The sequence below is a fragment of the Prinia subflava genome, chromosome 7 (genome assembly GCF_021018805.1).
Source record: "Prinia subflava isolate CZ2003 ecotype Zambia chromosome 7, Cam_Psub_1.2, whole genome shotgun sequence".
NCBI lineage: Eukaryota > Metazoa > Chordata > Aves > Passeriformes > Cisticolidae > Prinia > Prinia subflava.
Window position 1 is genome coordinate 33322115 of NC_086253.1, and position 23833 is coordinate 33345947.

The window sequence follows — 23833 nt, forward strand, 5'->3', positions numbered from 1 at the left end:
ACTAATGCCAAGGTTTTACTTAATGAGTAGCACTTGATATGCAGTAGGTTAATTCCCTGCAAGTCCCTGAGCTGCTGCAAGGGCTGCTTTACACAAGTACCTAGAATGTGTTCTCAAATCAATTGGATTTTATTGCCTGGCTACTTTAAGAGCACTTATTAAAACTGACAACCCTTTTGACTGCTTATCCTTTCACTGGCCAGATCTATTAGATGCCATTCAACTAACCTGTGTGAAGTCAGCTAAACATTCCAGTCCTGGGATTCAGATACCTGGTAGTAATGGCCAGTGCTTTTTAAACAAGTCTGCTGCAAAGAGAACTTTCCCTGATACTGCACAAACATTCTGGATAAGGACCGTTTGGACTAGGTCTTAAAATAGTAGTTCTTGCTGCTTTCAAGCAAATTGTAGATGAGTTCTACTGCTTAGCAGATGAGTTCGTTTAGACCTTGCATTATGCTCCTGTTTTGACCTTCAACATATCTGGGAGTATTTCAGTGCATCAATAACATTGAACTCCTTATGGCCTTCACACAAGGAGCTCGGTGTTTTTCAGAAAAACTTTTATTCTAAGACTGTTGAAATTCCAGTTATTCTACTTTACTATGGGAAAAAGAACAAAGTAAGCAAAACTGAAAGTTGTTTGTTTCCCCTTAATGAAAACCCGTAAGAACTGATGGGAACATTTCAACAGTAGTCTGTTACAGAGTTTCTCTTTTTTCAGGACAGTGCTATCAGTCTTGTATCTAAGCAGTGTACTTTCTGATAACTCATCTTTAAATTTGGTTAGTGCCTCAGGCCCTGAAAAAATTGCTGTTGTGGTGCTGTGTAATAGGGCATGTAAACAAAACAGTAGTGGCTCACATGAGGAGAAACAAATACTTCTTGACTCTTGCTGAGGAATGGCTTAGGCTATTGTATTTCACCTGATGTAGGAATTATGGCACATCACACATGGTACATGTGATACATTGCACTTGTTGATGTTACCCGTGGCTATGGTAACAAACTGCATTGTGTGATCTTTCTTAGATTAGCTCCAGAGTGGCAACACTGGGAAAATCTGTAAGATGACCTTGATTATCCAAGATCTGAGAAACTAGTGAAATAAAGCAAGCAGTCTTGCTTTTCTTTCCAGGCAGAGACATGTACTAGTGATTCTTAATTTCCTGTAGAGTAGATGTTGGTCTGAGAGCAAGTATACTCTTGAATTTCTAATGTTACGAATTTTTAGAGGTAAGGCACTCATTAACTTGTTCTGGGTCATGTTCACAGGGTATGTTTCTGCTTACTGTCAAAGGAGTGGCAAGCACTGCATTACTCACACTGTTTTGCTAAAACAAGTTAGGCTTGTTTTAGTGTAAAAATATTTTTTCCTCTCTGTGCCTTTAATGTGCTAGCTGATTTCTACAGATGTAGGTAATATGACATCTTCTGTACAAGGTGTACATAAGGTGTACATAAACAGGTGTTTATGTACCTTATACATGGAAGAGGTGATGTCTGGTCCTCTAGGATACTTTGAAAGCAGGAGAAGAACCTGTGACTACATATGAACAGACTTTAGTTGTGAATGATAGACTAACTAAATCTGTGTCTGTATTCTCTAGGGTTTGACTTTCTGAAAGAGCCAGAAATTGATTATGCTGATAGAGAAAAATCTTAAGCAGTGTTTACTCAAGACCCTCTGTTTAACCAGCTGGGCTGTTCCTGATAAGAACTTGCTTGTAGGTGTTATCGTAATAGGACTAATTAACAACTGTGACCTAATAGTAATTGCATAACTGTAGTTTGTGAAACTTGATTGCTCTCTATAAAATGAGATTATTTAATCAGTCACTCTAAAAAATGCAGTGTTAAAACTGAAATATTAAATTCTTTTGTATTGGAAGTATTGACTTCCAACTGTAACTTACCTGAGTGCTAAACAGCTGAAAAATGGGGATTCTAACTTTCAAGATAGTATGGTCTGTACTGTGTTTAAATAAATCAACAGGTAAGTTACATCTTACAAATCTTTTTTGTAAGATGTAACTTTTAATTGGATTAAAGGATTCTCTCTCAAACACAATATTTTGCTTATGCAATGCTTGTTTAGGGTATTGGTGACCATGCTTAAAATCATTTAAGGTTTGAAACCACCTACTGAAATGTGATTATGTTCTGTAATCTTAATTAGAAAAATAAATTGGGATTTCACCACTAATATTCTGTCTAGATAGCTCTGAGTTTGGATTTAGAAAGCTTGATGAAATTTATTATGGTCTATACTGCCCTAATAGAGTAAAATATTTCTTAAGAAAAAGTGGTTTTGACAAAATGCCCTTTGTTAGTCTTTACTATTCTCATTTTTTCTGTGCTATCATTGGTAGTTGAGGAATAAGATTTTGCCTGGCAAGTTTTTGGTAATATAGGGAGCAGTTTGACTCTTGGAACAGTGTCCTGGAAAACCTTGCATAGCTCTCAAGTTCTCTCAAGAAGAATATTCCTTCAAGCAATTCCCATTCATTGATAGCCAACAAGGGTGTCTAACCTTTCCAATTGCTTTTCTTAGGGTGGTGAGCATGCTCGAAGGTCCTCTCTTCTCAAGAGCGACGAACTGTTGTCGTACTACTATGACGATGTGAAAACAGTTTATGATATTTTCCAAAGGGGTTTACGTGTATCAAGTAAGTCTAAAATTAAAGCAAATATTTTAAATATGTCAAGAACTACATACTTGAACTCTTTTGAAATGCAGCTGGACATAGGGATCTCTGTCTAGCAATATGATTAATGTATTGAATGTGAATTTTCTTGAGGACAAATTAAACTGATATTTTGTGAAACAGAATTCTGAGAATAAAGTCAGTGCTGTATTCCTTGGCCTAAACCAACTTTGTTCCCTCTGTCCTTTCTCAGCTTCTTCCCTTGCACCTCTGAAGAAACATGTGAAAGCGTCTCCTGAGAATCTAGGGTCTTAACACCAAGAGTGATGTCAGGATAGAGGAGATGGGGTTAAATTTTGAGTAACTTTTATTTTTTTTTTTTCAGATAATGGTCCATGTCTCGGTTTTAGAAAACCAAACCAGCCATATGAATGGATCTCCTATAAAGAGGTAAGCAGTCTTTCTTAGTGGTAGACTTGCCTTTGTTTGCTGAGACCACTGATACAACATCCAGTAATGTGATATAACAAATTTGAATTATTTATGTTTTAAAGTAGTAGCAAAATATTGCAGAAAGGGTTTAGTTCCTATTAATGTCTTAAAGGAAGAGCCTTAAATATGTGCAAGGGAGAGAAAAAATGGCATCTCCCGTGCTTGGTTCATGAACCCCAAAAAATTCTGAAATAAAACTGTTATCTTGGCATCTCAGTGCTGAATTGTTTAGAATTTGGGTGCAGCAGCTTTGAAGTAGTGTTCAGGTACTCAGACTGTGCTTGCTTCCAAGAGGCTCACTTTACACTAGGAGAAGTTCTATCTATTGGTGTTTGGGCTTCCTGACACCTTGTCTCTGTAGTGCTGAATGATATTGTATAGAGTGCTGGCAGATCTGCTTCTAACTAGCAGCATGCTGCTTCTTGATCCCTGAAAATATCTGTATGCAATTCTCCATTAACAGCTGTGCACACTTCTTATCCAGTTGGTCTTCAAATTTGCATAAACCTTGCCTATTGCGTACTGTTAAGGTCATTGAACACCTTCTGTGTGTAATAGACCTCACTTTTTTCCCAAGGTGACTTTGCTGGGAATTTGTTAGGTGCAACCTCTCTTGTTAAAGCTTTGCTTTTGGGGTCATGTGGGCAACAAGGTTGAAAGTCATGTGCTATATAGAAAGAATTTAGAAAATTGCCTTCCCAAGCTTTTTTAATAGAACTAAGTGGCTTTTGCCTCCTTGTTCTCCTGCTTTTTGAAGGGAGAAATGCCATTCCCATAGGCACTTAATGAAGTAAAAGGATGGTGTATGTAATGTTTGTGATTAAACAGAAATATTATGTTTAATCATTCCAGGGTCACTTCCTGGGTTTAACACAGATACAGCAAACAGCTTTTTTTGTGTATGTGTGCTGAACTGCTAAACTTACATTTAATGCTATCAAGTGTTTTTTCTGCTGCATATTGAGTACAAGTGTAATAATTACAATCAGTGCAATGTAATGGCACTGCAATGTTTAGGTTAGCAAAGTCACAGAGGGCATCCAATATAGCCTAAAAAACTTCTCTCTCATTCATACCAATTAATAACTGTTGAGGTGAGTTTGCAGTTAAGAGCTTGCTCTGACTCTTTTTGTTCTCCCTCTTTTTTTGCTCCTTCAGGTTGCAGACAGAGCTGAATATGTGGGCTCTGCATTACTCCACCGAGGCTTCAAACCATCTCATGTTCAGTATATAGGAATCTTTTCACAAAACAGACCTGAGGTAATTTCACTAATGTGTTGTGTATTTGTGGTCTGTCCATTACTAAAATGGCTTACTCCTTTGTCTCTTGGCAGTGTGCTTCCTTACTGAGAGCCCATTTGGCGTCAGGATAAGCCTAATGACTGACACTGTAGCCTGGTGAGCCATTGTAGACATGGCATCTTTCAGCTAAAAACCCAAACTGGTTGTTAACAGAATAGTTAATGTCAAGTATTATTGTGTTTTGGTTGTTTTGTTGTTGTTGTTTTTTGCCCCCAAAGCTAAATGTAAAAGGCTGGAGAGCAGAAAAAAAAATCAAGGAATTCAGAAGAACTTAACTAATTTATTTTCTGTTTCCAGGTTATAGAGGTGGCTTGTTTAAGTAGTAAAAACACTACTTGGTTTGTCTTAAAAAGTAACACTGAAGATAGTTGAAAGTGACAGGAAGTCTCAGGGAGGTGTTTAAACTTTTAAAACACAAAGAAACACTTAGTGATCAAATATTTGGACAAAAATATGTTAAATAATTCTGTTTCTGCCAGAAGCCCTAGGCACAAGTATTCTGGGAAGGACAAACTGTTGCTGAAGGCAAAAATTGGAAATGAATTTAATAAAAATGGGTAGAAAGACTGAAAGTGGCACAAATTAAGATGAGCTGAGGCAACTATGGGGATATTCAGGTTGATAGTGCCTATCCATTTTAACCCAGAAGTGGTTCTAGATTGCCCTTTCTAAAAACATTATGAAATACTCAGTAAGTATATATTCTTTAGACTTGTTTATTAGATCTGTTTAATATGACTGAATTTCTCTAACCTAGATTTATGTTTAGTAGTTTGAGCTAGTACTTGCTGCATTAAGCTAGTTCAGTGTAAACCTTTATTCAGACTGGGGACTGCATCTTACCCTTTATCCAAAGGATGCTGTCCCTCTTGATTAAATGCTCCCATTTCTGTTTGCCATTATCAAAGGACATGCACAGTTCTGACAGGCTGAGAAGTTCTGTCAGTGTCTTGGTCTCTTCTTGCCACTAAGATGCAAGCTGTATAACAAGTGACTTTGGCTTCCTTCTTTCTCTCTTGACCTACACCCTAAGAAACTCCTGAGCTCTTGGGTTGTCCTGATGGAATTCTATTTCCAAGAGCTATAGATTTATTTCTATAATAAAGAAGGCTGGAATATATTCAGTTAGGAAGCTATTACATAACATGGAGCTACAGACTCTACAATTCAGTTTCCTGGGCATGTGACATGATGAAACAGAAGTAAAACAGGGAGGCAGATGGGGTTTTTTTGTGCCAGTTTGAATTGTTTCTCTATAGATCTTTGCATGCAAGGTCTTTGCTGGGTTAGTGAATTTCTGGAGGAGAGCATGGAATTTTGCTCTTAGATCACAGAGATAAAATGCTTAAATTGCATTGCTTTGAGTTGGGTCAGGAATGAGATGAAAAGATTTGTTTAAACCAGCAATTTGAAATCTGGGATTTTCCCTGCTCAAAACTACTGGATGGGTGTTGTGACATCCCAGTCATAAGCACTTAATCCAGACAGGAGAATATGTGAAGGGTTTTTTGTGTGTGTGAAATGATTCACATTTGTTATTTCAGGGAAAAACTGCTGGGGAAATCCCCTAATGGGAAAAATCCTAGCAAAACCAAAACTTGGATTTGTAAATAAAAGTATTACTTTCTCTTTGAGTTCCTGGAAAACAGTCACCTCTTCTGGAAATGGGGAGGTTTTGTTTTGGATTGAGAAAAAGCACAACAGTGAAGTATGATTTCCCCTAACAGAAGATCAGAGCCACGTAAGAAAAGAAACTGAAAATCTGACTGTTATCTATATTTAGTACTAGTTGCTTGCTTGGGCTTTGAGAGAACTCAACTGTCAGGGCTTGATATTTATACTTACTCATAATTTTAGAAGAAAAATGGAAACAAGTGTTTTGGTATCCCAGAAAATAAAGATGCTGGTTGTACCATTGAGAATGATGTGCAACAGTTGTTGGAGGCTGCAACAGGAAGCTTTTAGCACTGTGTGCAGCTTCTGAAGTCTTTTTGTACTAGACCCCCACCCTATTAAAATAACTTCTAAACTTCTGGCTGCTGAACAGCAGCACAGCTGCCGCCTTGTTACATGTCCTAGAGGAGGCTGTTTAGCAAGAACTATTCAGTGGACCCTTTCATGGCTATTATAAATGTGCCTGCTTAGACTTATCAGTACATGCAATGACTTCATGAAAGTCTAGTTACCTGTTAGCTAGTCTTGTACTAGTTTTATAAGAAGCCTTTTTGGACAAGAGGCATGCAACTTGCCCATGGCATGAATGCTGTCAGAAAAATTTCCTGTGTTTGAGGCAGTCTGAATCTATTAATAGAATACTTTGGGAAACTGGCCCCTAAGAAACAGTTTGTAAAACTGAGATTTGGCAACTTTACATACTCTCTATTAGATGATTTATGGACTAATCAGCTGAGTCATGTTTAAACTTGTCATCATGTGTGGGTGAGGTAGCTGGCTAGTTCTGCAAAAACACTGGAAAGTGTAACAGTTTGGGGGAGGGGAAAGGAAACACGCCTGTTGGTGCCAGTCTTGGTGAATTGTAAGTTTTAAAGGTGCATGCAGTTTTGTTCCTGTCATTGGGACTGACTAAAGGTACTGAGAATTTTTGTCAGTATTTGATGGGAAAACTGGAAATGTTCTAGTTCCACTGGCCCCTTCATGTGTCTGGAGGCTCGTACTTGAGGAGTTGCATGCTATTCTGTGTTTTGGTCTAGCTAGTTGGTTACAAACTACACCCAAGAGTTATAATCAGGAAAAAAAAATTGCATTACTATCTTACCTTGATGATACTGTGGATGAAAACAGGCTGGCTGTAAAGCATAACTCACATAACACATCATAAGGCTGCAATATGCATTATGTTTGAGTACTAGCTAGCAGGTAAATCCTTCTTACTGCAGCTTGCAGGGATGTAGTTCTATTTTTTTATAGAAATCTTCATATTAGATTCCTATAAAGAAGAATGGTTAGTTGAGACATGCTGAGAAACTGTCTGGAGCTGACTTTCCAAAGAACTTTTATTTTAATTACATGTGTTGCCTGTCTGACCATTAAATGAGATGCACATAATGCAGAGGTAAGAATATTGTGTGTGTATAAATTTAACGTGTGGTCAAGACATAAGTGAGTCCTTCACTGATTCATGATAATATGGAACACTGAAAGCTTTGCCTACCTCAATAACATAAAACCAATAAAAAATACTGTAGTCTTGCTCAAAATCTTTCTATTAGTAGGTAAACTAAGGAGACAGTTAGTGTTAACTGCTTTTTTCAAAAGTACTTAATATTACTTTTAAGGATACGGTTAAATTTTATTGGATTGGATTCTTTCCTATAGCTCCTTATTATTTAGGGATTTTTTTTTTCCTCCTTCCACAGATAAAAATTGAGTAGCTCTTCCAAGTGAAAAAACAATACAAACTGCCTCTTACTTTTTAGAAAGACTTGTCCACATGAGCTGTGTCCTATTAGCTTCCTTGTTAGATTTTAAATATGAATCTTTCTTGGAGGTCTGTTACAATAAGCAAAACATAGTGACTTTGATCTCTTCTCTTTGTGCAGTGGGTCATCATTGAACAGGCATGCTATGCATACTCCATGGTGGTGGTGCCACTCTATGATACACTGGGAGCTGAGGCTATTACATACATTGTGAACAAAGGTAGGACACTTTCAGTAGCTCAGCAACTGAAAATATGATGACAGAGCTGAGTGAGGGCAGAGCTGGACCCTTCTTCAGAAAAGCTTTCCATTGCAACATACTGAACCATGTATGGATTTAGTCTAAACTGAACTTGTCATGTTGATAATATAGTTCTTTTTCATCAGCTGACTTGTCATTGGTTTTCTGTGACAAACCTGACAAGGCCAAACTTCTGCTAGCCAGTGTGGAAAAGGGAGAGACTCCAATACTCAACACCATTGTTATCATGGACTCTTTTGGTGTGGATCTTGTGGAACGTGGCAAAAAGTGTGGTGTGGAAGTCTTCAGCATGAGAGAAATAGAGGTGAGAATGCTTAACCTGCTTAACTGCTTTCATCCCATTTACTTGCCATGGATTAGTTTCAAAATGCTTAACTATCTCTTGGATTGAAGTTTACACAAAAATATGAAAAATTATAGAAGGAAAACAACTTGCTAATGGTATTTCACAATGCTCAAAGTATAATAGTGGATATGCCAAGATGACAGAATGAAAGTTTAGTCCTAGACTGAACACTAGATCTGAGTGTTAAGGCTTGCCCATGTGAAGCATAATGTGATAATTATATACTGTGACTAATATTTCAGAAATTCTTATTTCAGTAAGAGCCTGTGTAGGTTTTGGTCTTGTGAAAACTGGTGCTTTTCTGTGTACACTGAATCTACAAGGTTTTTTGGGGGAGGAGGAAAATGTCAGTCAACTTCTTACAGGATAAGGTTTTGGTGATATGGCGGAATGAGCTTCCATTCCAGCTTTCCAAGCAGAAATCATTTTAATTAACTTCCTGATGTCAAGTCTTGGTTTTGCTTGTAGTTTTTGTCTGCATAGATCTCTTATGCAAGTTTATTTCATAACTTCACTCATTTGGAGAACCCTTTCCCAGGATCAGATTGCATGAAGTCCATCTTTACTGTGAGATTATGAAACTGGATTTAGCCTGGTTTCAGCTGTAGTTCTGATGAAGGCTTGGCTCACTAGACTTTGAGGATCTGCAGATAAGTGTGCTTGCCTTGTGCAGGTGTCTGTAACTGGTATGAAATGCCTCATTTCACTGAACTTGCTTTCATAGCAGTGAAGACAGCTATGTTAATAGGGCCACCTTCTGGTAAAGACACAAAAATGTCAGCACACCTTCTTTTAAAAGGAAGATTGACTGACAAACTAGCCTCAGTAAGAGTGCCAGGTTAAAATGGAGTTAAAAGCATGAAATAGGGCTAGAGTCAAGTGATTTGTAGTTCACTGGCCACAGGGTTGAATTAAACTTAGAAAAAGAGTGGCCCAAGTGTAAGTTGTTAGACTAAGATGAGCTTCCTTCCTTGAGCTGAACTGCAGTTTTTGACACAGGAAGATGCTTTCCACTGGATCTTCTAATTAGGGAAAAATAAAACTGAGGCTAAATGTTGTCTTTACATAAGATGTTTGTATGCTTAAGTAGTGATGTTCAGTAGTACTCTATAGCTCTTATTTCATTAATGCAAACATCAGGTTAAGTAATAGGTGTCCCAGGAGCCTTTTGTTTAAATCTCTGAAGAGAAGTTAGAGGCAAACTTCTTATTAAATAATTTTAATAGTCCTTCAGTGAACAGGAAAGTTTTGTCACGTGTTTTTAAGGGGATAGAGACTCACAATATCTTCTAAAAGGTAACAGCTGTTTAGGAGCTTAGATTGGACTAGAATGACTATTTCTAGCTTTGAGTAGTTGTTTTCTGGATTTCTGGCTTGAGCTTATTGCTCAGCTCTGCATGGGTTACGTGAAACATTCCTCCGTGTATCCCCTAGAAGCCATCACCTTGGTTTCTGATGCCCAATATCTATATGTATCATGTGGTTACTTGTAGCTGAGTATCTGAATAAATGCCTCTTTAACAGAACAAGATGGTGGAGTTTTGTTCTAAGAGATCAAAACAAGTGTCTTGGAGATCTTAGCTGTATATTCACCAAATACCAGATTTTACTCAAAGCAGGTTGTAGGGAGTTACTGAGCTTGTGGTGGTACTTGAAATGGAAGTCCTGTTTTGAGCAGACAGCTGTGTTGCCATAGTGGTAAACATTTGCATAATGCACTCTTTCAAAAAGGCAAGCCTACAGGTGTGGGAATGTTAACTGTGTTTCCAGACATTCCCTTTGTCTTAAACTTCTTTGGGTAAATCTAAAAGGTACATGATGCTAAAGTGTAGAGCTCAAAAGAATGCATATGCTATTGTTGTGTACTTGGAATGTAAAGGCAGTGGTGAAGCTGGCGTCTCAAATGGTGCTTCCAAAGCTATGCTTAACAGAAGGTCCTCTTTAACTTGCATAAGCCCTTAAGATAGTATTGTTTCTAGTTTCAAATAGGCATGACAATAGTAAGTCTTGGTTTGAAACTTTGAAGCGTATAGATACTCAACATCAGCTTGCAAATATTTCCTCTTACTCAGTATATCCTTGGTGGTAAAAGGATCATTTTGATATCCTTTTCCTTCTGCCTAAAGAACCCTAACATTAGTGGTCAGGTCTGAGTAACTAAGGAGGAAGGAGGGCTCTGGATGAGAGTTTCTCCTATGTAAAAGGACTTCAAACCAGCAATGAAACTCAGCCTTTCTTGGAGGTGCTTGCTCAGATGAATCTTCCTTAATTTATTCAGTAATTTTTGGTGGCACATGTTCTGCATGAGGTGGCACATCTTCTGCACCAATGAGATTCTGTTGCCTTATCATAACCTTGAGTTTCCCTAGTGAGTGACTTCTGGTTTATTAGGTGGAGAAAGGCCCTGTGAATTTTAGATAAGTTATCTCTTTTGTATTTGTAAAACACAGTAGTTATTCTATGTATTTTTGAAATGTGCTTTAAAGCTTTTGTTGCTCTTATATAACCAGAGAAACACAGAATAGTTTGGGTTGGAAGGAACCTTAAAGATCATCTAGTTCCCATCCACCCTCCAGCCCTGGGCAGGAGGGTTGCTAAACAAGTTAAAATGCCTTAACAGAATCTAAATAATGAAGTATTATGGTGTTTACTAATGTTTGATAATTTTAAAGCAAGAAATCTACACGCTTATGTCTATACTTTCTCTTCTTTCTGCAGGAGCTGGGAAGAGCACACAGGCAAAAACCTGTGGTAAGTGTGAAATTGGTTCAAGTGAAAATGTGAAGCTGGTTAGCATTCTTTAGATCGAACTAGCAAATCCCCCTATCTCCCATAGCTCAGAAATAGGGTCCTGATGTTTTGTCCAGGAAAATATTTTTTCCTGCTATCTTAACCATACTAATACTTTCTTAACTCTCATAGCCTCCAAAGCCAGAAGATCTAGCAGTCATCTGTTTCACCAGTGGAACAACAGGTACACCTTATTACATTATGTAGAATTTATTATTCTGTATGTGCAAAATTAATTCAGAAGTCCTCCTGCTTTTTTTTCTTTTTTCCCAAGATTACCCCCTGCTGCTGCACCTTTTTGGCAAGTAGTAGCTGGGGTGGTGTTACGGTAAAGTTCCATTGGATTTTTAATATTTTTTTCCATTTATTAATACAGAGTTGCAGTATTGGGGGGTGGAGGAGTTATGTTTTTGGGCTTGGAAATCAATAATGAATTTGTGTTTCCATAATAATAAGTGCTCGGCATCAGACTTTAGACTATCAATTCTTCCATAGTTCTTTTTTTTCTTTTACTTTATCAGCAAAATTGTTACATAGGTCTAAGCAAACTTGCTGTAAGACCAAAACAGACTGTCTAGATGTCACTCACTTGATAACTGTGAAGTTCACACCCACTGGCATGGAGCATAAGGAAAGAATACAGCAGCAAGCTACATTTTTTAAGATAGATGTGGGAACAGAAATTAATCTGGATTTGGTAGTTCCATCTTCATGGAAGAGTTGAATTTTGAATGAGAAACATATCAAAAAACATGGTGATTTCTCAAGGCTTTGGGCTCCTTAAGAAGTTATGACTTCATCACAAACTGATTATTTAACTGTTGCCAGCTGTTCTTGACAGTGTTTTGTTTAATTGATACACAAAGAAATGTATTAATATCAAAGAATGCTATCACATTAGTTTTGCCACTGCTGCCTTAAGGATCTAAATTTCACTGTTGAATCCTGATGTCCTTCTTCCTTAGGAAACCCTAAAGGAGCTATGATCACTCATCAAAATGTAGTCAGCAATGCTTCAGCTTTTATGAAAACAACAGAGGTAAACTGAAAAGATAAACATTGTGGATTTGCTTGAAGGGAAATCTCATGAGTAAACAAACATTGAAATCTTTAACTTTGGTCTTAAGCTTTAGTAAGATCCAAGTGAAAATGTAACTTGACAGCATTCTGTGCCCACTTGTCAGAGGTCAATGTTTACTGGTTATTTTGTCAGGGTCAAGAACCCAACAGATTTCCAATCTGTTCTGATTTAAGCAAAGTGACATAATGATCCTGATGTGAATCTACATTGCATTCTGCCATGGGCTTATAGTGTTTCTCATTAGTGCAAGGAGTACTGTTTTTAAATTAAGCAACTGGTGTCACAATTAGCTCATGTAAGGTACCTTTAATATTAGCCTTAGGGTAAATTGGGTAAACAAACTTCCTAATCTAAGATGAAATTGTATTTTTTCAGACCAATAGTATTTGAACTTCTATTGCCTCCCTACCCTCCCAATATATGTAATAGAACTATCAGAATTTATTTCTCTTCAGAAACCTATGCATGATAAATTGTAACAATCTGGTCACTGTACTCAACTCTAAAAGATTATTGTTTCTGCCGTGTCTCTTTACTCATGCTAGAAAGTCATTGCTGAAATCTTTTTAATGAAAGAAAGACAATACAGCTTCATTACAAACAAAACTGAAGCAGGGGCTGTGCTCTGGAGTTCAGATGCTAGATTTTACTGTGTGTAACTCAGGCAAAATAGAAACTCAGTGAGAATTAAACTTTTGCTAACACTTACAGAAATCATTTATACCTTCCACTGAGGATGTTCTGATATCATTCCTGCCCCTGGCTCATATGTTTGAGAGAATCGTTGAGGTAAGCATCTGTTTATTGTACTAAATTACTGAGAAGCTTACTTTTCTTACTGAATGCATCCAGGTGAAATATGCTCTTCCTTCTTATCTCTTGTAAATGCGTGTGAAAGCTTGAAATAAGGTTCAGGAAAACAGTGTCCCATAAACAGTACATAGTGAGCACTAGACAATTGGTTTTCATGCCAATATACAAACATTAACCTTAGAGCTAGGGTTAATAAGAAACTGGTGTACTAGAACATGAGGCAATCCCTTAGCACATATACACTGCCCAGAAATTCCCTCTAATATAATTAGAGCACTATTAAAAATCCACGCCGTTCTTTAGTTTACAAACTTCAAAATTTTATTTTATAAGGAGGCATCCTGTTTGCTTACACAAAATTAATTTTAAGTTAAACTTACCACTGCTTCCAAGAAATTTCTACAGTACAGAAGGAGGGATTTTGTTTCAGTGTAATTTTTAGCCAGGAAATAGAAGTGGCCTTTAAATGCATTTCAGTGACAAACCTTGAAGTTCTGTCAGATCACTTGTTTTAGCATATAGCAAAATCTGAGGCCTAGTTTTTGAGAATGAAATGGCTGTGGTTATCCTAATGCTGGCAGTCTTGAAGTCCCCTGGGCCCATTTTGGGTGCTATGCATTACTGAAAGGATGCAATTCCCTTGTGCCTCTACAGTATGTAAGAAGTTCATTTATTAATTACTGCACTTATTGAAGTTGAATTAACACCTCTTCCTCAGGTGAGATTGCAAATACGTATGTTGAAGGTTTATAGAGGAAGCATCCATGCAAGCATGAAAAGGCATATGAAGCCAGAAATTGTTGTATAACTTCCATTAGGAATCCTAGGTTTTCTACTGAAAGTCTGAGTGTACATATATATATACAAAAATGTGTATATTTGTGTGTGTGTATCTATGCTACAAAGATTTAGAATAGTACACAACTGAGGTCTGCAGGTGCCTCTGGGCATTCAGCACTTTTTCTTCCAGATTACCTTTATCAGTTATAGCTCAGTGTCTGTTTGACTCCCTTGTCTTGCACCAGAACATACAATCTCTGTAGCTAACAGCTCTGCTCTTGATTATGCAGTAGAAACAGGATAGGAACTTGCATTTTAAAAGAAAAAATTAAGAGTGTTCAGATTGCAGTATTCTTCCACCGGTTGAGGCCTGTACAAAATCGGTGATGTAGCTGCATAAGGACATTAACCGAGATGTTACAGGTAGAAAGGAGAAAAGATCTCTTGCTGTTTGGGGTAGATGTGAACACAGGCTCTGTGGGAACCAATTTTACAGTTCTGTTTTGAAGTCCATGTTTCCCTGGTTTTGACATCATATGGAATTTAGAGGGTCAGTGAACTTGACGTGACAAATATGTTCCCACCTAGTAAAGGCAGTTGCTGCTCAGTCCATATGGATTGATATATTTGCTGGTTTTTGCAGATGGAGGCAAAATATAGGTGGAGGGGGAAAGCATGTCTCATGCAGCAAGTAAGAGGTTGGATAGTAAGGAATTAAGGATTAGATGTTACAGAGAATGCAAAAGGAATAAAAGCAGGTGGGTAAAAACTCAAGGAGAGGAGAGATGTTAAAAAGGAAACAAAATAGGAAAATAAAAGTAGGGGTAAGGTAGGTGGTGAAGCTTCTAGGCTTCTAGACAGGAAATACAGAACACAACAGTATTAAGACTGCCTACCTTTGTTTAGGTCTGAAATGACTGAGAAATAAGCTCTGGCTTTGCTAGAATCTTCTTAAGAGGATCTTGATCACATAAGAACAAGTCCTCTGCTCACATCAGTCCTGTGAAATGAGAAGGAAAACCAGAGTGCAAGGAGTGGAAATGAAGTAGCATAAGGTAGAAATCCTCACTGGCCTAGTAAATCACATATGCTGATTATAAATACAGAATTTCTAGGTGTAAAGCAGGGGACAAACAAGTCTAATATTTTTAAATAAGCTTGCTAAATATTTCAAATGGAGAAGTTCTCCTTTTCAGTCTTTTTCTGCCTCTTGAGTCATCGGCATTGCCTTTTGGACACAGGCTTTTGTGCCAAGCTTGAAAGTTTGGTTTATGTACCCCTGATGTGTCTTGCTACTTGGTCTTTCTGTTGCCATCTTAGAGTCTGAGAATGCTGCAAAACCAGTCCAGAAGTTGAGAGAATTTAAGGTCCATCTGCACTGCATAGGACTGTCATACATACAGAGCTGGAACGTGTTGTACTGGCTGCATTTTCAGTGTTTACTTTTTTCTAACAGTGTGTGGTTCTGTGCCATGGAGCCCGGATAGGATTCTTTCAAGGGGATATCAGACTACTCATGGATGACCTGAAAACACTGCAGCCAACTGTATTTCCTGTAGTACCAAGACTGTTGAACAGAATGTTTGACAAGGTAAGTCTACAGGCATGAGCGCAGGCATTTAAGAGACTCCATAAAGCTTGTGCTGACAGAGTAGGAGTACCTGCTGTGCCCTGGGATATTAAATTGGTGTGCTAATAAATGTGTGTATCTCTTTCTAAAAGAGAGCTGAAAGTGCAGGGAATAGTACTGGTTGCATTGAAACACTTTCAGGCAGCAAATACTAAGTGTTGAAAAGTCTGGCTAGGGGACTTGATTCTCACTATCTTGATTAATGTCTTAGTGTTTTGCTCTGAGCAAGCTATTTAAGTCTAGTCTATGACACGAAAATGAGGCTTGGCATCTGCTTGCCACGTTTTTAGCATCTGACTCATGGAGTGGAATTTGCAAAGCAAGGTCAGGTGTTTGCCTCTGTTTGCATGGACACATACAAATTTCCTACATGGCAGCCAGTGTGTCCTAGCTGAGAGAACTGTAAACCAGCCAGCTATGAGTGCTTGGGAGAAGGTGTGTCTGTAGCCCCACTCTCCTGTGTGTGCTGCTTGCCTGCTCAGGGTCATCTGAGATGGGAATTTCAAAGTAGATTCTTTCTTGAACTTCAGATTTTAATTGGTCTTTTGCATGTGAGTGACTGACTCCTTTTAGGGTACAACCAGGGGAGCTAAAGGATATAATAAATCCTGTGATTGCTAAAGAAATGGCAGAGCTGTCTACAATGTCTTAGCCAGGACATTTCTCTGATCATGAGGCTAGAGGAACACCAAGTAACACAAGGTTCTGTTTGACTCAAGAACAAATAGTGCCACTGGAATCCATTTGGAGGGGAGGAAAACCTGGGACCAGTTTTTAGCACTTAAAATGTAGCTCTGTCATTAAATGTTATTCTGCTCACACATTCTCTACTGGAATTTGAGAAGCAAAGTCAAAGCTTGGGACTTAGTTCTCATGATTTCCTCTTGCTTGTTTAGCCTTGTGCCCTGAGGCTTCCACCATTTCAACCTCATCCACCCATGCAGTAACCTAACATGTGAAGCCAGCAAGTTGGGGAATGGGCATGGCAGGGAGGCATAATGATGCAGTCTGCATGCCTCCAGTCATAATGCTGAGTCTTCCTTTTTTCCAAATGAACATACTAATATGTGGGTTGCTATTGAGTCTGTTCTCTGGCTTCCTGAGAACAGCTAGGAGGAGTCTTTGAAAAGTGATCTAAAGTGCAAATTTGTGTACGCAAGACAGATCTCCTTTTGGTGGTTCTGAAGTGACCTGCATCTCCTCACAACACCATGTGTTACATTTATGATAGGGTTCTTTTCAGAAAATGCTGAGGATTATGCTCAATTTGAATTTTGATGATACTAGAATAGAGAAGTAAACCATCCATTTTCATTCATACTTTTTAATGAAGAAATTGTGCATTGAAACAATATCACACAGTTTGATGGATATCAAGAATTAGTTAAGTGCCGATTTCAACTCCTGACCTGAGGTCAAAATAAAAATGTACAAGTATTTCTTACTAGAATTAAGATGCTTATCAATAAAAGTTGTTTTAATTTATTTGGCTTTCACTGTTAAGAGTCTCTATGCATGCATATGTAAGAAAAAGGGAATGGTAGTCTATTAGGATTCTAACCATAGTTCATCTTCCTTAATAGATTTTTGGGCAGGCAGATTCTTCCTTAAAGAGGTGGCTGCTGGATTTTGCTTCCAAGAGGAAAGAAGCAGAACTCAGAAGTGGTATAGTTAGAAATAACAGTTTCTGGGATAAAGTCATCTTCCGTAAAATACAGGTATGCTTGAAAGCCTCTAAGTTGAACTTTGCAATTGTTGAATTTCATACAAATACTTATAATCTGGTATGGCTTTTTCACTGACTTAAGACTACCTGGCTACTCAGAGCAAAAATCAGAGCTATCTTTTTATTTTCAACCTCATTTTTTTCAATTCCCTTAGTTCTCATAGTATCAGCTAACTGTATTAAGGAAGTCACTCTGAAATAGTCTGGTGCTTCTCTCTTACCACTTTGAAAGCAAACATTGTCCTTCTGAAGGAAGAATGCTAAGTATGACACAGTGCCACCTGTAACCCCCACTGTCTTCTCCCTGTCGGTCACTAGTAAGTCATGCCTACTATTACATCTGACACTCACTTGCAATGGCCTTAACCTTGGCTGTACAACATGCCCATGTGGCTGCTTTTTATAGCGTTCAGGATGTATGAGAAACTGATGCAAGGCAGTTAAAAATAAAGCCATCACTGTAAGGCCACGGCTTACGCTCTTTTTTGCAGAGTCTGCATTGCAGTGACACCATGTACAGATACTGTATGTTTGAGATTCTGTATCTTCCAGCTATTAATGAGACTAAAAACACTGCAAGAAAGACAGCTTGCAGTAGCAGACTAAACTTCTATTCTCTAACATTTGTGGGTGGCACTGTAGGTGAACACTGGCTAAGGGTGTTACAGAAGATGACTCTAGAAATACTTCTGAAGTGCTTTTGGTGTCCACAGTATCTTGTGTCTGTTGTAGGCAAGTTTGGGAGGAAAAGTAAAGCTGATGGTTACAGGAGCAGCACCTGTGTCTGCAAGTGTACTGACCTTCCTGAGAACAGCTCTTGGCTGTCAGGTGAGTTGCCTGGCCTTAGTCCTAAACCCTAAATATTTTAACACCTGGCTCCAGCTTTGTTAGAGCTTTTCTAGCTCTAGTTTGATTATATGGATAACTCTTTCTAGTATTCTTGGAAACTATACAAGTGTATGCTCTTTTCCTGAGTTTCTATCAGTCCCCTGAAATTTCCACATTTGTCCCAAAGTCTTAACTGAAGTAACCTGCTGACCTGTCTTAGAGGAAAGATTTTATTCATGGGCTACAGTAAGCAATAAATTACCTGCTTCATTTAATTTCTGGAGTTTGCCTTGCTTACAGAAGTATTTATAACTACTGTAGAAAATCTGATAATCAATGTGGTAATATTGTAGTGTTGCTGTTTTGAAGATGAGGCTGGGATCAATCAAATTGCACACATTGCATTTATTTTCAGAGCCTCTTCAAAGTATATGCTTGTGGGGGTAAAATTTGAACAGCAGTGGCATAGAATAGAACAAATGTGTTGAAATTAAATACATTTCAAGGATAGAAAACAAAAATACTCAAATATCAGGCTTCCATAATTTCTTTAAGTTTTTCAGTGGTGTGCTGAGAACACAGCACTGTTTTTTCATTGTTACAGTGGTGTAACAATGCATTCTGCACAGAAGAGGGAAGCCTGTCTCGTGTACAGTAATTACAGAGTTGTGATGGAGCCTAGGGATTCCATTTCTGGCTGTCTCCTACAAACCTATTTTTAAATTGTGTGAATAAAGTTGCTGCTAGTGCTATGGTTCTTAATTTCTTTCTTGCTTCCTCTGCTGCTTTGTTTTAATCTAAACAGGTGTCACATGCCATGTGAAACTTTTGAATAAATATTGGAACTGAAAGTGGAATATTAGCACTTAAAATTGTGTACTGTGATAAAACTAATATTTCAGGGATTTTTTTAGAAGGTGCTGAGGGGTTTGGTTCAAATCTAAATGATTAGAAGAAAAGAAATAAAATATTAATTGCATTTTAACGAAGAAACTGTGTTGAAAAGTAATGGTCTTAGGTTACATTTTGATTTTACCTTCTAGTTCTATGAAGGTTATGGACAGACTGAATGCACAGCTGGATGCTCCCTGTCATTGCCTGGTGACTGGACAGCAGGTATGATGTTCAGCTGTCTATCTGTCTGTTAAATTTTAGGATTACTGAAATTTTTTAGAGGTCTCCAATCACTTTATTTTATCTTCAATAACACCTATCACAAAGGATAAGATGGATTTTCTTCAAGTGAAATAAAATTCTAAAGGGATCCCTTGACATTTCTACCCCTAAATAGCAATGAATGTTCAGTAATTCAAATTTCTAATAGGATTTGTTCTTGTAAGTTGAAGTAGCTTTAGGAAAGGGGTGGTCATAGTATTAACCTTTGTAGATTCTGTCAAACACAAATCTTCTGTGTATAAAGGCAGTGCTGGAAATGCAAATGGCATTTTTTGGTGTTGGAATCAGGACCCTCAGCTGTTAATCTCCAGCTCCCTAACTGAAATAGTATTGCTAATGGAAACTATAGTGGGACTTCTGCTACTTAAATATGTCTGTAGAGTGAGGATCCTGACTATAAGCAAAAGCAAGCCTGAGTACATGGTTCAGCTTACAACATTCTTAGGGATATCTGAGAATTTAATGTTTCAGTCCTGGCAAATTCAAGCTACTGGAAATCAGTTTTCCATCTTTCTTCAGTGTGTAAGCAGCTTATGTTTTTTTTTCAGAATCTGACTAAAAAGCATCAGGCTATTCAAGTGTTACTCTGTTTAATAGGTCATGTTGGAGCACCAATGCCATGCAATCTCATCAAGCTTGTTGATGTACAAGAAATGAATTACTTGGCTTCCAAAGGAGAGGGTGAGGTAAGTAATTTCAGAAGGTCAAGATGAGCCTCTTGGGAAATTTTGGAATATGTTTTTTTTGTTCCTGAAATAACTGAGTTTAGTAAAAGTGCTAAACATGGCCTGCTACCTAAAATCTAAGATGCCTGCAAGCAATACCAGTTAATGATTCACAGAAGCAAGTCAGGAAATAGTATATGGGAAGGGAGAAATAGTAATCTGTTATCCCACAGGGTAACAGATGGTTAAATGACCATACATAAAGTTGTATGACTGAGGCAACATCTTCCAGCTGTGGAACAGCTGGGAAGTGTGGCCACTTCATACTGCAGCTACCCTTCTGCAGAATGCTGGCAGAGGGCTTCCCTCCCACTCCACTGCCAAGGGCCAGAGAACAGCTGATGCATATAGCCACCTACCCAGCTTGTGATTTGTGAGATTAGGTAATTTAAAGTGGCTGGAAACTTCTAAGAGAAATTGAGATCAAATGCCATGAACGTTGCTGATTATTTGTGATGGCTGCCTGCACATTTTTCTGAACTTTTTGTATGCAGTCTACATACAAATTGAACATACATGTTTTACAAATTGCATTTTGAGGACTCAGCTTTATATGCAATGCTATATGCTGTCTTTTAAAATATTTTTTGAAGTAAAGTATGTACAGATATAACTCTGTATATACTTTGAACAGATGTTCATGTAGCAATTTATTTTCCCCAGGCCCTGAAAACAGATTAACTGTGGTGTCTTTGATATGCTTTCAAGAGGCTGTGGGGGCAGCTGGGGGAGCGAGAAATTAAAAGTAGCTTAAGCAAGTAACTAACTTGTGGCTACAAAGGACTTCTAATATTTTTTGTTTTTTGGTTGTAATTCGTATGAGACTAGAGACAAACCATTGGGCTTTAACTCCCAGAAATACTCAAGTATTTAGTTGACCTTTGTGGTGGGAAACTGCTTGCAAGTGAAGAATAATGTCAAAATTCTTCTGTCTTACATATGACTCCATATTTAGTCTTCATCAGCAAATTTTCCTTCATGTTCAGTATGTTCTTAAAGCTTGGTCTGCTAGAGGAACCAAGTATAAATTCTTATAATGAGAAATAGTTAAATAGGTAAAGAAAAACCTCCTAAAAGTGTTTTGCTTGCATTTAATGTGAAAAAATTGCTGCACTAGGAGTGCCTTTGGACTTGAATAAAAATGATAGCCCCTTTATATATCAAGTGCTATTTTAGTCTTTCAGGCCTAACTTCCTCATTACTGTTCTATTACTATTCTAAATATAACAAAAAGTATTGTAACTTGCTTCACAGGACTCAAAGCCCATGGCTATAGAGTTGGCTTGCCTTATCCATTTGCCTAAAATATACATTCTTACTTATTTTCTTCTTTTCATCTGGGTTAAATATTTCTAGTCCCCTTCTCTGAGAATAAGCTTGCAATAGTCTCTGCTCTATCAGCCTTGCTTTTCACTTTTGCCAGTCAAGAAGAATAAATTTGTGAATAGAATTATATATGAGCATATGCATATGCAGATGAGATCTCAGTTCCAGCTAGCAGGGTACAGATAAATGGTTTGCTGTCTCTACTGGGAAAAACTGTCACCTAGTGCCTTCCTGTGGTCAAAATTAATGTTTGATAGGTCAGTCTTTGACTTGAGTGAGACATGGAAAGTTCTTTCCTTCATACCCTTCCAGATAAGGTCTGCTTTAGAACAGAAGTGACTCGCTTTGTAAAATATGACTCCAGTTTGATCCCAAGTTTGGTACTGTCTCCATAAGGTCATCAGAACCCTTGCTTATACTGTGACCTCCCTCCTACTGAGAACATCTCATGTTCATTGTATTGTCATTCACCAGCATGCTGGGTAGGCACTGAAAATTTTTCAAGAATCAATTGCTGAACTACATTAGTAATTCCTTCTAGCCTAGTTTTTGGATAGCTTTGTGTGCCATTTGCTTGATATACAACTTTTTTTATTCCTCTGCTAGTTTTAGCACAATGCCCATGCTGTTTACCAAAACTGAAATGAACATGTTGACAGGCTGAGAGAGAGTATTTCTGGATATAGCAGAATTTTTTCACATAAATAAATAATACCAAATTTCTTCTGATAGTTTCCAGTTATTCAAGTAGTGGGTAGGAACACTGCTGCTAGACTGGAAGAGAATAGATCCTTCGAATTGCTTCTTGTATTTCATACCAATGGAAAATGTTAGGCCTCCAAAAACCATGAGTAGAAGTTCCTGTACAAACACAAACTTCCTCTTGCCTTTTTAATGGGGGTTAAGAACCATTGGGGAAAGCATTTGTTGATAGTATTGATTGCTAACTTTACTTCATTTTAGCATATATTAACAAATGGTTCTTTTCAGGTGTGTATTAAAGGGGTAAATGTGTTCCGTGGCTATTTAAAAGATCCAGAAAAAACGGCAGAGGCTTTGGATAAAGATGGCTGGCTTCATACAGGAGATATTGGGAAATGGCTACCAGTAAGTTAACTTACATAGCTGGAATCATACTTCTATAGTTATGAGCAGAAATTTAATAAATATATTAGAGAACATTTGGCATTGAATAGAATTAGTTAGGTGAAAGACAAGAATTTGTGGATAATCACTGTTGTAGCTGAATCTGTGTGCATGGGCCTAAAAATGTATTGACAGTGCCAGTCCTGAGGCTTCCCCCAGTTTAGATTAGATAGATACATAACCTGTTTTGTTCTAACATTAGTTTGACAGTTCTCTGGCCCTGGCACAGTTTTACTGTGCCAGTGTGGCATGCCTAAGGTGTGTAGATTGGTTTTTCACTTGAAATGCCTCCTCTGAATGAAAGTTATTTCTGTCAACAGAATGGTACATTAAAGATCATTGACCGGAAAAAACACATATTTAAACTAGCCCAGGGAGAGTACATAGCACCAGAGAAAATAGAGAATGTGTATCTGAGATGTGAAGCTGTTGCACAGGTGTTTGTCCATGGAGAGAGCTTGCAGGTAAGTATTTTTCAGATAATTTAAAAAACTAATGTAAAAGGAGACTGCAGAAAAGTCTTTCTTTCTTCTTTCCCCCCACCCCAAACTTTGTGACTGAAATTTAAATTTTTGTTGTAAACTTTTATCATTATGCATTTTGGTTCTGATTGGATTCCAGCATTACATAGCACGTTGCTGGATTTAGTTTCACACCAGGTAATGAAGCTGAACTAATTTGTGTATTAATGATTGCATATAAATTGCTAACAGCGTGCAGTGGAAAAAACAAAAACCAAAACAGAACACCCCACACACACCAAGCAATATCTTGGGGTATATTCTGGATATCTTGGGGGTTTTCAAGTGTAAAGAGAAATGTGGGTCTTAATTCTTTCAATACAGCTTCTGAACTGCACTTCCCGTGTTCAAGTAGCGGAAAGCTGCTGACTTTACAGCAGGATCAAAAAGGCTGCCCAAAGAAATATGTAGGCACTAAAGTGTTGACTGAGGAATTTTTCTCAAGGTTTTTTCTTTTTTTTAAGGCCTTCTTAGTAGGTGTTGTGATACCTGATCCTGATACTCTGCACAACTGGGCCAAGAAAAAGGGAATTGAAGGCTCCTATCAAGAGCTATGCAGAAACAAGGTAAGGCATATATAACTGAACAGTTAGCTGTTCTGCATCGACTTTTTCAAGTTGCTGCTTATGCAAGCATGAAGCTATACAATGTATTTCTGTATCTACAGGATGTAAAAAAATACATTCTGGAGGACATGGTGAGAATTGGGAAAGAATCTGGTTTGAAGTCATTTGAACAGGTATGATGCTTATGAAAACCAAATACCTAATTCTTTAAATTTCTCAACACTAATATGATCTG

At 37.8% G+C, this 23833-nt stretch overlaps 1 protein-coding gene across 2 annotated transcripts in view; it reads left to right on the plus strand.

Annotated features, from left to right (window-relative positions):
* The window catches only part of ACSL1 (acyl-CoA synthetase long chain family member 1), a 38346-nt gene that overhangs the window by 12739 nt on the left and 1774 nt on the right, over positions 1-23833 (plus strand). For both annotated transcript variants that reach the window (XM_063402127.1, XM_063402128.1), the window contains exons 3-20: positions 2555-2669; positions 3034-3098; positions 4299-4400; positions 8003-8102; positions 8270-8448; positions 11209-11241; positions 11413-11464; positions 12246-12319; positions 13073-13150; positions 15411-15545; positions 17168-17302; positions 18043-18138; positions 19182-19254; positions 19912-20000; positions 22356-22472; positions 22832-22975; positions 23497-23598; positions 23700-23771. In XM_063402127.1, the coding sequence (XP_063258197.1) occupies positions 2555-2669; positions 3034-3098; positions 4299-4400; positions 8003-8102; positions 8270-8448; positions 11209-11241; positions 11413-11464; positions 12246-12319; positions 13073-13150; positions 15411-15545; positions 17168-17302; positions 18043-18138; positions 19182-19254; positions 19912-20000; positions 22356-22472; positions 22832-22975; positions 23497-23598; positions 23700-23771 (1761 nt within the window). The remainder of the gene's footprint in view (positions 1-2554; positions 2670-3033; positions 3099-4298; positions 4401-8002; positions 8103-8269; positions 8449-11208; positions 11242-11412; positions 11465-12245; positions 12320-13072; positions 13151-15410; positions 15546-17167; positions 17303-18042; positions 18139-19181; positions 19255-19911; positions 20001-22355; positions 22473-22831; positions 22976-23496; positions 23599-23699; positions 23772-23833) is intronic.